General features: G+C 39.7%; 1 protein-coding gene across 9 annotated transcripts in view; it reads right to left on the bottom strand.

The window, feature by feature from the left end:
- PXK (PX domain containing serine/threonine kinase like) overlaps nt 1-15,039 on the bottom strand; it is a 30,944-nt gene that overhangs the window by 7,763 nt on the left and 8,142 nt on the right. For 8 of the 9 annotated variants that reach the window (XM_032447240.1, XM_015874927.2, XM_015874932.2 and 5 more), the window contains exons 4-16: nt 11,005-11,191; nt 9,060-9,137; nt 8,839-8,912; nt 8,218-8,292; nt 7,068-7,172; nt 6,818-6,919; nt 5,873-6,034; nt 4,924-5,041; nt 4,409-4,487; nt 2,426-2,474; nt 1,598-1,675; nt 1,086-1,172; nt 491-560 (exon numbers count right to left, since the gene is read on the bottom strand). In XM_032447240.1, the coding sequence (XP_032303131.1) occupies nt 491-560; nt 1,086-1,172; nt 1,598-1,675; nt 2,426-2,474; nt 4,409-4,487; nt 4,924-5,041; nt 5,873-6,034; nt 6,818-6,919; nt 7,068-7,172; nt 8,218-8,292; nt 8,839-8,912; nt 9,060-9,137; nt 11,005-11,191 (1,264 nt within the window). Of the gene's footprint in view, nt 1-490; nt 561-1,085; nt 1,173-1,597; nt 1,676-2,425; nt 2,475-4,408; nt 4,488-4,923; nt 5,042-5,872; nt 6,035-6,817; nt 6,920-7,067; nt 7,173-8,217; nt 8,293-8,838; nt 8,913-9,059; nt 9,138-11,004; nt 11,192-12,606; nt 12,660-15,039 lie in introns of all 9 variants that reach the window. The other variant, XM_015874934.1, reaches the window with a different exon arrangement.

The following is a 15,039-nucleotide window of genomic DNA, read 5'->3' as shown; positions in this document are numbered from 1 at the left end:
ACAGGCCATTCCTTTTAACTACATAAAGACCTGTCAAATGCTCCATTGTTTCAGAAACCTGACAGTGAAGAAGCAATTTAATTCATTTTCATTCCTCTTAATACCTTACTATAGAATACAGATCACCACAGAGTTTCTCTCTGAGGGCTGCATTAGCAAATGGTCCACATAATCAATGCTATTATTATCACTCCTGTCAAATAGATTGAATAGTAATTATTAATTTTTTAAATTTATTATTATTTTTTTAAACACAGAGGAGAGGACACATCATTTTGTATCAGATAGCTGGAAATTTAGCTCTAGTGGCATCTCTTAAGTCCTCAACTTATCTATTACCAAATGCCACAAATAGCACTATCAGCGTTTGGTAGTTGGATATTATGGTGTAAACTGATGGTCACCCTGGGCCTTTTAAGCCACAAAATCATAGTAATAATGAAAATATTGACACAGCTGTGTAGAAACAAGATCTTCTCTCTGTAGTTACCTGAGTTATTTGAGTTGCTGTATTTTGCTGAGTGTTCTTCCGCACTTTCATAGGCAGAGCGTTTTGACTTCTTTAAACAAAGAAGAAACAAAAGGTGGGAATGAATAACCCCTTTCATGATGAAAATCAAGTTGACTCAGAGAACTTTTAACAGCCATCTGATGCATCACACAAGGTTTATCAATGCCCAGTATCTATCTTCCCCAACCAATGTGTGCTGCTGCAAGGACAACAGCAGCAAGGCAGCACTGTGCTCAAGTGCATCAAGGCAATGTCAGTAAGCTCTGACTGCAACGGAAATGTAGAAAACTGATGCAACAAAATGGATGAGAAATAGGTAGAGTGTTGCAGAAAACGAAAAAAAAAACCTAAACAAACCACTAAGACCTTCACTTTGCAGCAGGTATTATTTAAGACTGTTTTCATTAAGTAACCTCAAATAGGTTAAACAGTTGGCAGTCATTTAGCAAGTGTGATCACTTAGCTACAAATGAGGGAGAATATCACAGGACTGAATACAGCAGCACACCTGTAGATGTTCATGCAACATAGTGAAAAACTTTCTGTGTGAGAAACCTATTTAAAGATTGTTTACCTTTCTTGCTAAGATCTTCCTTTTCTTTTTTTCTTCTTCAGAGCCATGATGAGACTGAGCTCTTGTCAGTCTTCTGTGCTGGTGAATCTTCAAAAGTAAGGGAAAAAGAGGAAAAAGAAAAAAACCATGTTAAGATCCCAAGAGCTCTCAAACAAAGCATATGTTTGGGGTGCAAAAAAAAAAAAACTGTAGTCGCTTTGCATGTGTAATTTTCTTTTTTCATTTTTAACTCTTATCTTTATGGCTGCTGATAGAGTACGGAGCCTCACAGAGCAATTAAGATAATCCTTTAATTTAAGAGTCCCTGCAAAGCTGCACCACTAAAAAGTGTGTAATTCCATGCCTTCAACAGCTGTTCTACAGCTGCTCAATACCATATTTTTGAGAAAGCACATCTGTTGATGAAAACCTTTGTCACTCTGAAACTAGAGTAAGAGCTCACTTTCCACATTTAAGAGATAAGAGGAAACAGAATGTCTTTAGGAAAGACAGTAAAGAAACACAGAAGTTACCAGTTTCTGTTCTTCTGTTAATCTCTTCTCTATGCATTCCTTGGACATTTTCAGTGCTTCTCTTAGCTTTGTAGGAATCTAAGAAACAATGGAGGAAAAATAAAATAGAATCAAACAACAGAATGTGATAAAGGAACAACAACTTCACTGTTCAAAACTCACCATTCATCTGACTATGCTGCACATCTAAAGATCCAACTTCTGACACTATTCCCTTAGTGGAGGAGAAAAAAAACTCTAGACGCAAGTTTTCCATTCCAAGCCTAGTGACCAATTCAACAACTTGCACAGAGAAGCAGTGAATAATGGAAGGGATACTCTAACACCAAGGACAGATAACTACTACAGTATTCTGTTCACATCTCCGAAGTGCTATAAGCATGACGACCACAGGACACTCAGCACATTACTGTTTGAAGTGCCTGGGGTTGCTCCTCCCAGTGAGAGCAGGATGTGGCTCCCTGGAAGTCTCAGCTCTGAAGCTGGCTACAGAGTGCCAACGGTCTCATTGAGCAAAATCAGCTCCCACATGCCTTAGTGGTTTGCTTCCTCTCAGTGCAAGGTAGGCAGCTTACCTGCGCTCCTAAAGTACAGCACCATGGTTACTTGTGCAGATTAGTTCCACCATCTACACTCAAATCGCTCATGGGTCACACCATGCCCCAATTCTAAGGGTTAGTATATAATTCAGCAAAGGAATGGAAATGCTGATGTGAATCACTGAAAAGTCAAGTAAAGCCAGCCATCCTCTACTGTTAATCGATTAATGCACAACCACCCACAGCCTGGCACTTCCACAAACATCAGCAAATGAACATTCAACTCTACCTTAAACTGTGGTTTCTCAGAGTTTGTTAGCAGGACATCACTGAATAATCTGCAAGTGGATGAAAAAGAAGGGAAAAAATGAAAAGGAACATTACTTCTACGAGACAGGTAGAAGCACAGAGAGAACACTGCTGATACTGCTCACCTAACTCTTTCCTCTCTCCCTCCTCCATTCACACCCCCATCTCACTGTCTGTTTTTATACACTGCTTTTTATTTTCCCAGCCCTGCTTTAAAGTCAGCAGCACTTCCCTTAAAACACAGTTACTACTGACAGCAGAGCTAGCAAGACTCAAGGCAGTATTTTGAAAACTGAAAGAATGTCTGTAACTCTCAAAGGCAGAGAAGGACTTCCCCCCCAAACAAGTGCCTTTTCCTTAAAGCTACACACATTCTTTAATGACCTAAGATTGCCAGGGACTATGCAAGCTGCGCTAACAGTTTTATTCTCTCCTCTGTGGCATCAGCACGAGCATCAGTGATGAACGCTTTTCCATCCAAACCAAAGACACTAGAGGGCGATGTTAGGTTGAAAATAAATTAGTCCATTTCCAGGTACTTTGTTCTGGAGAACGTGCTAGAAAACTGTCCTAGAAAAGGATCACGAATCCAGCTCCAAGTTAAGTAAGTCACAGATTCCTGTTGCTGTTCGCTACAGATAATTATCACAGGTCCACACTAGAGAGAACAAATTTAAACCTACAACCAAATTTATAAGATCAGTAGCCCAAGAATAATTCTGAAATAGATCAAATTTAAATAACAGAAGAAAAAAAGAAAAAAAAAAAGCTCACCCTTGTTCATTGGGCAATTTTCCGATCCCTTCTGATTATGCATCCTTGCAGAGTTAACTAAACTCACAGTTTATATAGAACAGCTTAATAAATACTAAATTACATTCCTTCCATTGCACAACATGACGAACATCTCTGTGAAGAGATGTCATACAATATCCTACATGTCAAATACAGCTGGGCACGGACTGTTTGTTTGACATCTTTTAACATCTATCTATTCCTGTATTCAGTTTTTCTACAGATTTTCTCCACTCCTTACATTCTATTCTCTACCTCCTTCCTGCTTCAAGAGTAGAGGAAGGAGGGAGCAGAAGGAATAAGAGGTTGAGACATGACTGCAGCCACTCACTGAGGAAACACAATTCTTGGTGCTTGTTCTGAAGGCACTGCAATTTGTACGCTGCGAGATCAGACCCAGATTTAGGTATGGGCAATCTTGTCATTTATAAGGTCACGATTGTAGCATTTCATAGAAAAGCAAGCCCATCAGGAACTGTGATTCTATTCTCAGCATGCTGATGACATGTCACAGCATGGTGTTAGTCAACAACTTCCCTGCTAATACTGTCCCTTAGTTGCAGGAAAGGTGGCATGCAGACAGTACGATTTCCAGCTCAGCCATGCACAGACACTTCTTTCTTCCTACATCCAAATATTTCTCCATTCCTGCCTTTACTACTTTGCTGTGTCACTAGGAGGGCAGTACATAAGAAACTTTCCTCCATCTGTGCCATCTAAGCCAGCCTTGGAAGAAACGTGACAGAACTTCTGCCAAACACACTGACTCAGTCTAAAAGTTACTGCTGAACAAAGCAAGAATCTATTTTGCTATATCTCATATGTAATTGGACAGCCAAACCTACTGAACAAGGTCTGGAAGGACATAGAAAAAGATTCCTTATTCTAAATACATAATCTTAATCATGCCTGCATTGCTTTAATAGCCAAATAATTGAAATCACAGCACCACACTTCTGCACTCCAAGAGACAAAGAAATCCTGAGTGAGTACCTATCATATTCATAAGTGATGGCTTCTATGAAATCTGTCAATTTTAAATCATCATTTGGAATACACTACACATCCCTCAAAACGAGGAATAAATCTTTCAGATAAAGAACAAGCAAAAAGATTCTCCCTCGTTATATAATTATTATGAGCATAAAACAAGAACATTAAAACTTACGGCATCTGTAAGAGCCGTGAAACAGTTGGCATGCCATTCTTCATAGCTTCACAAGTCAGAATGGATTCCAACACAGACACTATCAAAGAAAGAATAAGAATGGACACATTTTTGCACTGCAGGACAGCAAACAATTTAGAATGAAAGTCTGACACTTTGTATTATGTTCCTCTAAGTATTCCATCAACTACGTGGTGATGAAGCATTATGACATGTGGTTTTTATTATAATGTTATTGTTACATGTAAAAACTTTTCAAGAATGTTAGACATGAGGCCAGGGGATCCAGACATCTAATTACTACACACTGTTTTATCATTCAGTTAAAAATATGTCTATATTTATATGCTACATATTTGAGGAAGAACATTTTCTATTTTTAAAAATCACTAAATAACAATTCCCAGTCACAGGCTGTGAAGGTTTTAGGTTACTATTTCAAAGCACTTCAGCTTAAGCACAAGGTAAGGGTTCCCAGAAAGCCTCAGCTGCCACTGTCTCGATCGGATACTAACCAACAGACATTGATGGTGCAGGAGGGAAGCTGTCTACTGGAATTGTATCTGGGGGTCTTCCATAAGTCATTTCATACAGTAAGTGCCCAAAGCAATGTACATCAATGCCTTCTAACGTCTGTAAAGGAAGAAAAGCAAAAGAAGTAAAAACACAACTTGCTAGAACTGTTTAGCTTATTCACAACTTATTTTAAAACATGTAATAATATCTTAGCAACAAGAGTGGTCTTGCATTTGAATAATGAAAAGAGGAACCATTGAGTTCCTAACCACAGCCTAACCCTGCACAACTTGAAGCTCAAATGAAATTGTCACACTTCAAGCAAAGAAGTTACTGCTGTATTTCAGTTAGTGATGATGCAGGCAGGAGAGCATTACAGTGTAATGTAAAAATGTGTAAGGAGTAAACTTCTTTCATAGGCAGCAGTTCAGAGAACTGAACATTGATGCAAATCACAGCTGAGCACATTTTCCTAGCTAAGGCAAATAGCTGCACAAGCTAAGTTCCCAGACAGCACAAATCAGAGACTTTTGAATCATGTTTAGATGGAAGTGGTTTCTTGAACTGGAGGAGGCTTAGAGCTTTGATGGCTCTAGGAAGCTTGGACTAACCATGAACTTTTGATCATTCCTTTGACAACACAGTAAAACTTGTTCAGCAAGGTCAGCAAGCAGCTGTCTTGTGATGCTCTACTTAATTTATTGCAATGAGCATTTAAGAGCAAGGCAAGACGCTGGCTAAAAGACCATATGGCTAAAACAGGGCACATTTTGTTAAATAGCTTTGTAGGAAGATCATATTTTGCTGTATAAGCCTAAAATAAATAGGCACCCTTCACATAGGCAAAAATTAGCTTTTAATAAATAGTAGTCTACCAGTTCTCCACAAAGTCAGGATGAGGATAAAGGGATGCATAAGAGTAAGTTAATCTGATCTTCTGAAACTTACATTAATTTTTCGAAACTGTGAGAAGTACGATCGATAAAATGATGGAAGTCCCAACAAGGAATTTTCTAGATCCAGTAACTTGCACGTGTCCCCATCCAACACCACATTGGCAGAGTGAAGATGGCCATACGGAAATCCCTTCTCATGCAAGAATTTTAATACCTGAAAAAAATCCAAGGCAGAAGTGCAGTCACAAGATGTACTGATGATCTCAAGATCTCAAATGCTCCAATACAAAAGCAGATACATAATAAGCAAGGTCTCTAGTTTGGAATTCCTGCTAAACTTGATCTTCCATCTACTCCACCTTTGGCTGACTATCCATTCCCATTTCACTGGTAACACTTCTCAAGTGAGCACACAGCTGACGCTATCCACAACACAGGCTCAAAGACACTTCCCAAAGAGACCTGGAAACTAAATGCTACAGTTCTACCAAATATTATCGTTTAAGAGCCCACAGATTCAATGACAATGACTTTATGGCCCATTTTTCATAGGCTATGAATTACTTCTTTTCCTTTTACCCCAACTGGAAAAAACTTCTGTGAGGATAAGGGATGCATAGAAGTCAGCTAAATTAATTTTGTGAAACATCAGCACCTCCATCCCACTTCAGCTGCACATGTAATGGCTGCCTTGTTATTTTTTCTTTCCTTTTTTCCATCAGTCAGAACTAGCCTCATACATATCTACATTCAGCTCCTAGCAGTTCAGCTCAATTTACATTTAACTTTGAAGTCTGCTGCCAAAAAAAATTCTGCCTGCACAAAAGTTTGTCTATTTTTTCCAGTTACATTGTTGGGCTCAAAAAACAAACAAACCCAGAACCTAAAAACAAGCAAACAAACACAACAACATCAAACAAGAAAATAAAAGTAAAAATAAAAACCACCACAAAAACCCACAGATAAATAAAGTATGATGCGGAAAGCAAAAAAATACCTCTAGTATCTGTCTTCCATATGTCTTTATCTGCTGAAGTTCAAGACCTTGAATTTTCTTAGGATTGCAATACTTCTTCAGGAAGGCATCTTTTGGTCTGGCCTTTAAAAGAATCACACGTATCAAGTACCATGCTCAGAAAAGCCCAGAATTGTCTTAGTTTGTCTAACAGCTTCAGAATAGATATACTATGGACTTCCTACAAATATTCAACCATTTGAGGTAGGGGAAAAGGGAGAGAAGATATTACCTTATAAATAAGGTCCTTTAGCGTCCCTTTCTCATTGAATGGTCTAATAACCAGCGCTGAAGATTCACTGGCAGTGGCAAAAGTGACTTTGTAAATATAGGGATGCTACCAAAAGAAGACATTGTAGGTAAGTTTCAGGTGACAGATTCTGTAATTCACGTCTTCTCAATTCACAAGAAAGGTAAGATCTGTCTGAACCGCCTTTTAAGCAATAAAATGCATTCTGCCTGTCACATTTGCTCAAGTTATTCACTCTTAACTTAAAGTAAATGCAAACTCCACAAGAACACTGCTAAACATTCACATAAAACCCAAGAAAAATCCATTCTTTTTTATTTAAAAAAAAAAAAAGAAGAAGAAGAAAAGAAGAAAAAAAGGCTGGCAGTTTAGATAAATGAAGAATCCATCTCAATTAACCCTTAATGTGTGAGCAACTTTACTACAGGTTTAAGCCATGCTAAGCTAATACATTTATTCAGGGTTTTATACAACTGTGGCACACAAGAAAACCCATCATTAACAGCTGTTGTAACAGTTCTGTGTCTTTAGAAATCACTCTAACGACTTCCAGCAACACTGTGAAACCAAATGAGAAGTACATGTTGAAATAACTAACACATGCAACACATACACTAACTGAAATTGCTAGTTAGGAGAAGACTTCTCATTCATATTTTATTTAATGCATCAGCTTCAGTTTGTTTAGGGGCTAAAAGCCTGGTTGTCAGTCACTTCTAGTGATCTGGTACTACATGATGTTTCTGTCTAAAATTCAAAGAACTGAAAAAATAATGGCACGCATGCCTCTACTGCCTGAGAACGTTCCCTGTATACTGGTTAGAGAGATACCCCTACAGCCTGAAAGTGTGAGAAAATGAAATAAAAGCTCATGATCACACAGTACAGCAGAAGAAGAGAATACACACAACTCTGAAAGCCCTGCAACAATTCAGCAGGATTATTATTAGTGCTGAGAACGTTACCTCATACTGTGTGGGAAACTTAATTAAAAAGTTCACACACCTTTAAATGAAAGCAACTCTAAAATTATAAACCATGTCTACTAGACTACATGCAATATTGCAAGACCAGCCCTTGCAAGCACTCTTTTTGTGCTGGCACAATTTAAAGGTCTTCAAGTAATACTCACAGAACAGGAAGAAAGAAGTTTCACAGCATACTGTAAGTCTTTGTCAGACAAGTATTTATCAGGACCAAGATCAGCCTAAAAATAAATAGGAAAAGAAAGGTATCACAATTGATGTTATATTCCATAACACTTGATCTATATTCTGCTCTTATAAGTGAAGGCAAATGCTTCAACATATACTTTGTGTGAAAGCAAGGAAATTCTACATGAAAAAAAAAAATAAAGGGCTGAATAAGGTCATGGTTTCACAATACAAAGCATCTGACAGTACATATTATTGCCTGCTTCCTCCTCAGTAGCTGACCCATGTTACTACTACTGAATGAACTTTGCCAAGCCCCAACTGAGGGACTGTGTGCACCATGAACTGATAAAGCATCAATCCCCGCCTTCTTCTCCTCCGCCCAAACCACCTTCCCTTCTACTGCAGGCTTCAGCAATATCCACCCTCCAGCAAATTTCACAAAGGAGTTTCCACACCACTCACCTACCACAGGGCTCTCAAGGCTTTCAGAGTCTGAACTCTTAATGCTAGCTGTCACTCCTACCTGGTAGCCAATATAAATGAAATAAGGCAAGTTTGTTATGAAAGACTTGAGAATAAAATGAAATAATACATACCCAGCTTAACATTAGCCGTTCCTTTGGTTGATTCTTTATCTTCATTAAAAAATATTTCTTACGTATTCGCCAACCTACAAGAAAAGTCATCACCAGTTTTAATTAAAGCCCTACTAAATCACATGGCTTACATGCAGGACAAAGCTTGTAAGCAAAGACAGTATTAAGACAACTCAATGGAAAAAATACAGCAAGTTTTAGTGCATACATGCTTTTCTTACCTATATCTTTTAATGGTTCTACCACTTCCCACTTTGGCTCTGATCGGAAGAACATTGAAACATGCTGTAAGGCAATTTCTGGGGAGAAAAAAAGAGACTATTTAATGTGATTTTTACATTATTAGGTAAGGCTCAAGCCTGCAGGATTTCAGACTCAGTCAGCAAAACCACTTTAAAAGAAAATCAGATAAAACCACACTTAGAGGGCATTTGCATTTATAACCTGAGAACTCAAATCCACCGAGAAAACAGAAAGCACTGCCTTCAGAAAACGTGGCTTACTAAGTTTGCATTCTATTTCTACTAGATCTACATTCCCAAGTCTAAAACTAATGCTCATAGCAAAGAGTCCCCACACATGGGATACCCTGTGGTAGATCAGAAAATGTTTTTGCCATACCTATAGAAGTGCTACCTTGAAAACATCCTTACAGTACATTTAATAAGGTTTTTTTCTAGCTATTGTGATCTGATATGAATTTCTGAGAGGAAAGGAAAGGAAAAAGGAAAAAGGGGGAAAAAAAGAGAAAAAGAGAAAAGAAAAGGAAAGGAAGCCCTTCTGGTTATTGAGCTCTCCCACAGCTGGGAATACAACTGGTGTATTCATGAGCAGATCAGAGGGGAAATCGCCATGAGAAGTGATGACAGCAGGGGCAGAAAGGGAATCATGCCAGCGAGGAGTTTTCTCAAACACAGCTTATCTTAAGAACACAGCAAAAAGGTAAGGATGCACCATATCCTTCTGCACACTAACTTCTCAATATAAAAATAATCTTTGAAAAATAGAACAGTGCACTGAATGTCAGCTCACTGCTCCAGTATTAAATGATGACAGGCTGATGTTGTCTCCAAAGACCACAGGCAACTATCTCACTGCTACTAACCTCCCTGCAACTTGCAGTAGGAAAAATATTCTTGATGAAAGCACTCGGAATTAACACAGAAGTCACGGTATCTCCTACCGGATTCAAACTGCTTGCTCAGCATTAGCCAGACAAACTGCATCCTTAGAGTTACTAACAATTTACATCTCCTCCACAGCTTATCATAAGCATTTGGGAAATGTTCTTTGCACTTTGAAGTTGAAAACAGAATGTTACATAAAGAGAGAGCAAAAAGACAAGTAAAAAGGAAGCAGTAAGTTCCTGCTTGAGCTGGCTGTGCTTTTATGAAAATGAGCTTTGCATTCTGCAAAGAGTCAGTCTGCCTGTGAAGTAAATCTACGGTGTGGGTTTCATGAAGAGGAAGTTTTTTGGTCTATCAAATTCTAGCAGTTTCAAGTGGCTGAAGCCAGAGAAATTCAAAGGAAAGACATTTAATACTGAAGAGAACTGATCACTGGGATCTCATTTGAAGGGCTGTAGTGATTTTCCACTTGAGGGCAGGGAGGAAGGCATTCACTCAAGCATTGAAAAAATATCAAACATATCTCACGTCTCAAATGATTAGTTCTACGAAATGCTGCAGCCCAAAGTGGTGGTGAGAGCTACACAAGATGACAGCAGCTGATTCTGTTGGTTTGGAACATATAAGAACCATTACAAATGCAAGATCCTGTGCTCAAAAACATCAGCAGTGACAGCAACCTGCAGAACTGACCAGCTGGTTTACCCCAATAAACAAATAACTTCCAGACACCAATCCTCCCAACCACCACTACCTATTGTGAAAACAGATCTCAGTTTCATTTCCCCATCTCCCTCAGGTTCACATTATATACATGTTAATTTAAACACTAGGATTTGGCTATCATAGCACGACTTGTTCACAGAACTGGGTAAACGCTGCTATACTGTGCATGTGATTATATGTGATGGCTGTGATGGTTATTCCCCCCCTCCCTCTGCTGCAACATGCTTTGGTGTAAATCCCCGTCAGCACGGATGGAAGACACACACACATGCTGCAGTGAAGCTGTAATGCACTCTTACAGTTCCCCACTTACCAGTGTAGTTTACAGAATAGCTGTTTGGATCCAAGAACTTTTTTACCAGTTCACAGTTAGACAGTATGTGATGGGAAGTAATCACGTCGAGATAGGCCTGGAGTCCCTTCTGTCTTTCTGCTATGAATTCACGCTCCATATTTCCAATCAATTTTTTTGGAGGAAGAGGTAGACTTAGAGATGAGATCTTAAACAGAGAAGAAAAATTACTAATGGTGCTCTTAAAGTTCCTCAGGGATGTAAACTAACAATGCAGAAAGTAAGACTCCTAGTAGCGAGCTGACTACTAGATAAATCTTTTCACACCATATACACACACACACACACACATATATATACACATAAGCTTCTATGGTTTCTTTTTCAAAGTACTGTTATCAGGGAGAGGCAGTCAGACAATAGCTTGCATCCCAGTTTAAAGAGCTTCTTAAGTGGAACAACACTGAAAACATGAGATCAATTTTTGCTGGTGAGTCATGCATTCAAGATCACTGCACAGAGCTTTCAGACTCTAAATGGCTACATTTCAGCCAAATTCTATTATACACCTTTGTGAACACACCTTATCATTTTCTCCTGGCAAGACTTACGCTTTCATATTTAAAGAAGTGCAGATTAGCAACTTTTCTCTTGCCTCTACTGCTTTTATGGGTAATTTAAGCCTGTATTGTCAGTATGTCAAATCCATAACTTCAGATGCGGAGCAACTTCTCCTCCTTTTCTGAATTTGCTGCTGTGCATTTTTTAAACTACTGCATGACTTTCAACCCAGAAGCAGCTGCAATCCACTGGTGGGCAAACAGCAGCTGTTTCATGTAGATTTGTGAACCATAATTCCAGATAAAGTCAGAGAGATGCTTTGGAATAGATGAAAAACTGTGCAGAAGCCCAAAGCGTTAAGTAGGTAAGATCAAAGAGATCATCTTTAGAAAACAAACGTAGGCTGCACACTGTTTATATTTAATTACATCATGTGAACTGCCACAATCAATGTTTGACACCGTTAACACACGACTGTCCTGCAGATCTCAGCACCTGCCCAGGATACTCTGAATCTCCACAGGAGTTATCTTTAAGAAATGTGCATCACAGCGATCAATTACATTCAGTGCAATAACCCCCACTTCCAAAGCAAACAAGTCACCGAGGGGAAGGCAGAGGGGGCTTGAACAATCCTCATTTTAACCAGTGGAGAAAGGAAGGATCAGTTCAACCAAGTGTGGCAGAGGCAGCAATCTCTTTCCTTTTTTTCTTCCTCCTTTTGAACCCACAAGTTGCTTCCCCCCACCAAACCCTGGTACTGCCTCTGGCTCTGACTACAAACCACAGGCTGAGAAAGAATGACAACTATGTCTATATTGCAGATGTTAACCCAAATCATCCTGTCCACTCAGCTTTCATTACAGTTCTTTTACACACCCCTGGGGAAAGCAAAAAAGCATCCGGGAATAAACCCCAGAGCAACAACGCACCACTTACAACCTGCAGTTCACCAAATGAGCTCTAACACCACAGGCATGCAAGGCCCTGAATTGGCAGACCACTCCTTCAATTCAACAAAGCTTCTAAATACAAACTAAATGCATTTCTGACATTACTCACTTGAAAAGCACGTCCAGTCACAATCACCTTTATCTTCTTGACCTGACAGCTAGCTACCATCAGAGAGAAAAGGACTTGAGTTCACATGTTTTCAAACCACTACTCCTTCCCCCCACCTCCCCAATAAACCTCACATCTGCTATTTTTCAGCAGAAAGCAACGTTCACCCCCAGGTTTTTGTAGTTATCTCCAAAAGCCAGAGCACGGTGGGAACACCACCACAGCCCCCACCTCACTGAGGTCCTGACCTTCCCAGCACACAGTGGCTCTGGATGGGCTGTGCCACAGCAGAATCAGGAACTTTTCTTATCTTTAAGACACAGCCTGCTCAAAAGCTGCAATAAAATGCCTCATGAAAGCCAGATGTCTTGTTGTAAATCCTGTACTGGTGTTCACTTAATTTTTTTGGAGTCTGGAGGTTTTTGCTTGTTTGCTTTGTTGTTGTTTTAATCAATTTCAACATGCACAAGATGAGGGTTTACGCTGTTCATAAACAAGTCATGGGACCTGAGGATTGTGATGAAATACTGTTGCTTGGAGTTCTGGATGGAAAGAACTGAGGAATGCTGTGTGTCTTAATGGATCAGAAAACTTCAATGCCAGCACCTCAGAGCAATTCATGCCATTTATAAAAAAGCTTAAGAACAGAACAGTGGGGTGAAAACTGCAATCTAACATGCTTCTCATCGCCTATTGTCTGCAGCCTCCCAAGCCCTGTCTGAAGGAGGGGTTGTCAGAAGCAGAACTGTGCGACCTTGGTAAAGGTTCTAAATTCAACTCTGCTGGGCTGAAGAATAACACCACAGGCTGCGGCTCTACAGCAGCCAGAAAAGGCTTTCTCCAAGCAGAGATACATCTTTGCTTTCCAGACTATAAAAGCAGAAAAATGCAGGAGCTGGAGATTGAGGGAGTGAGCGGTTGTTCTCACTGAAGGAGATGAAGAGCTAATGATGATGACCTATTAATTAAGCTGCCCGCTACACATCATCATATCTGACTTAGAGTGGAATGTGTTGATGATGCACTTTGATCTTTTCTAATCATCTAAGGAGCTGACGTTGCTGTCCCAGCTCTCAGTACCCTGTAGCTGCAGACTCTTTCCCTCAATTCCAGTTCTTCCTTGTCCCATTCTGCAAGTTTTATCAAATACTTCCCTTTTATCATTCACCTCTGCCTCAGATGCAAAGGCCTCTTTCTTTACTACATCACATGTAAGCCATTTACCTTTGCTTACCACACCTTCCACCTAAATTTGAAGTCAAAGGCCCGATACCTTTCCCAATAGACCTGGCTCATATGAAAGTTAAGCAAGAAGGTAACAAAGAATAATAATGTAATGCCTTAACATTCTACTCCCCACAGTTAAGAGGAGTCGGCTGTAGAAGATAAAAAAAAAGAACTCTCCATCTTCCCTCTAAAGCCTTCTCAAAATTGTTTCTCAGTGACCTCCACCAAAACTTGGCCATGGTGAAGGCTCCAATGAGCGCTGTATGTTTGCTGTGCTGACCAGCACCACTTCATTTCCTTGTGCTCCCATTGGTGCTTATCTAATCTCTACTCTTGGATTTTGTTGGAGCAGGAGACTCCTTTGTACTGCATTTATTCAGTACATCACACAGGTTTCTAGGTCACAACAAAAGTTGCTGTGTGCTGCTACATATCCAGTAAAATAATTACACAACTCAACCACGTTGCATCTACTGAATTACAATCAATTAGCCCCCCCATCCACCTCCTAATCTGCTTAAAATGATCCCCATCCTATCAGAGCACACAACTCAAAGCCCAACATGTTTTTGCTCACAGAGGCTCATCTAGCAGATAGCTGATTTGATTTGGTTGGAGGTGAGGAGGGGATCAGAAGCTGTATTCAGCTCCTGAATTCACTCATTTAACGGGGGGCAATTAGTTACACAAATCCACCCTCAAATCACAGTGACACTTTTTATCTTGCTTGCTTAGTCCTATGGAAATCCCAAATGACAAGTTTCCCCCCCGTAGATGCCAGCTCACCCCCCTTCTCCCAAACACACTCACGTCCCCTGCATTTTCCCACACCAACTAAAAAGAAATAATTGTCCTAAAAAGCAAAAGGAAACACACAGTAAGTCCAGTGTTTAACTAAGGAACACTTCCCAGAGATACAGAAATCCATCACATGATAAGCAGCATCTGGAAGTGCTTTTAGACCAATATAAATAATGAGACACATAGCACTTCAGTGCTGAGTTTATAAGGTTGGTATGTGCCTTGGCTTTCCTCGAATCAAAGGAGGAACAAATAATAACCCACCAAACCGGAACAAGCTGCAGTAGTGAAGGGACAGATTCACTATCTGCCAGTCTCCACCATTTCTATGTGAATCGATGCTATTGATGCTGAAATCATAATTTTACAAGAGAAAAGCCGAGAGTGAGAAGCAAACATTCGAGT

This window comes from Coturnix japonica, chromosome 12 (assembly GCF_001577835.2).
Source record: "Coturnix japonica isolate 7356 chromosome 12, Coturnix japonica 2.1, whole genome shotgun sequence".
In the NCBI taxonomy this organism is placed as follows: Eukaryota; Metazoa; Chordata; class Aves; order Galliformes; family Phasianidae; genus Coturnix; species Coturnix japonica.
Note: the sequence above shows the minus strand (reverse complement) of the source record. Positions and strands in the feature narration are given on the sequence as shown.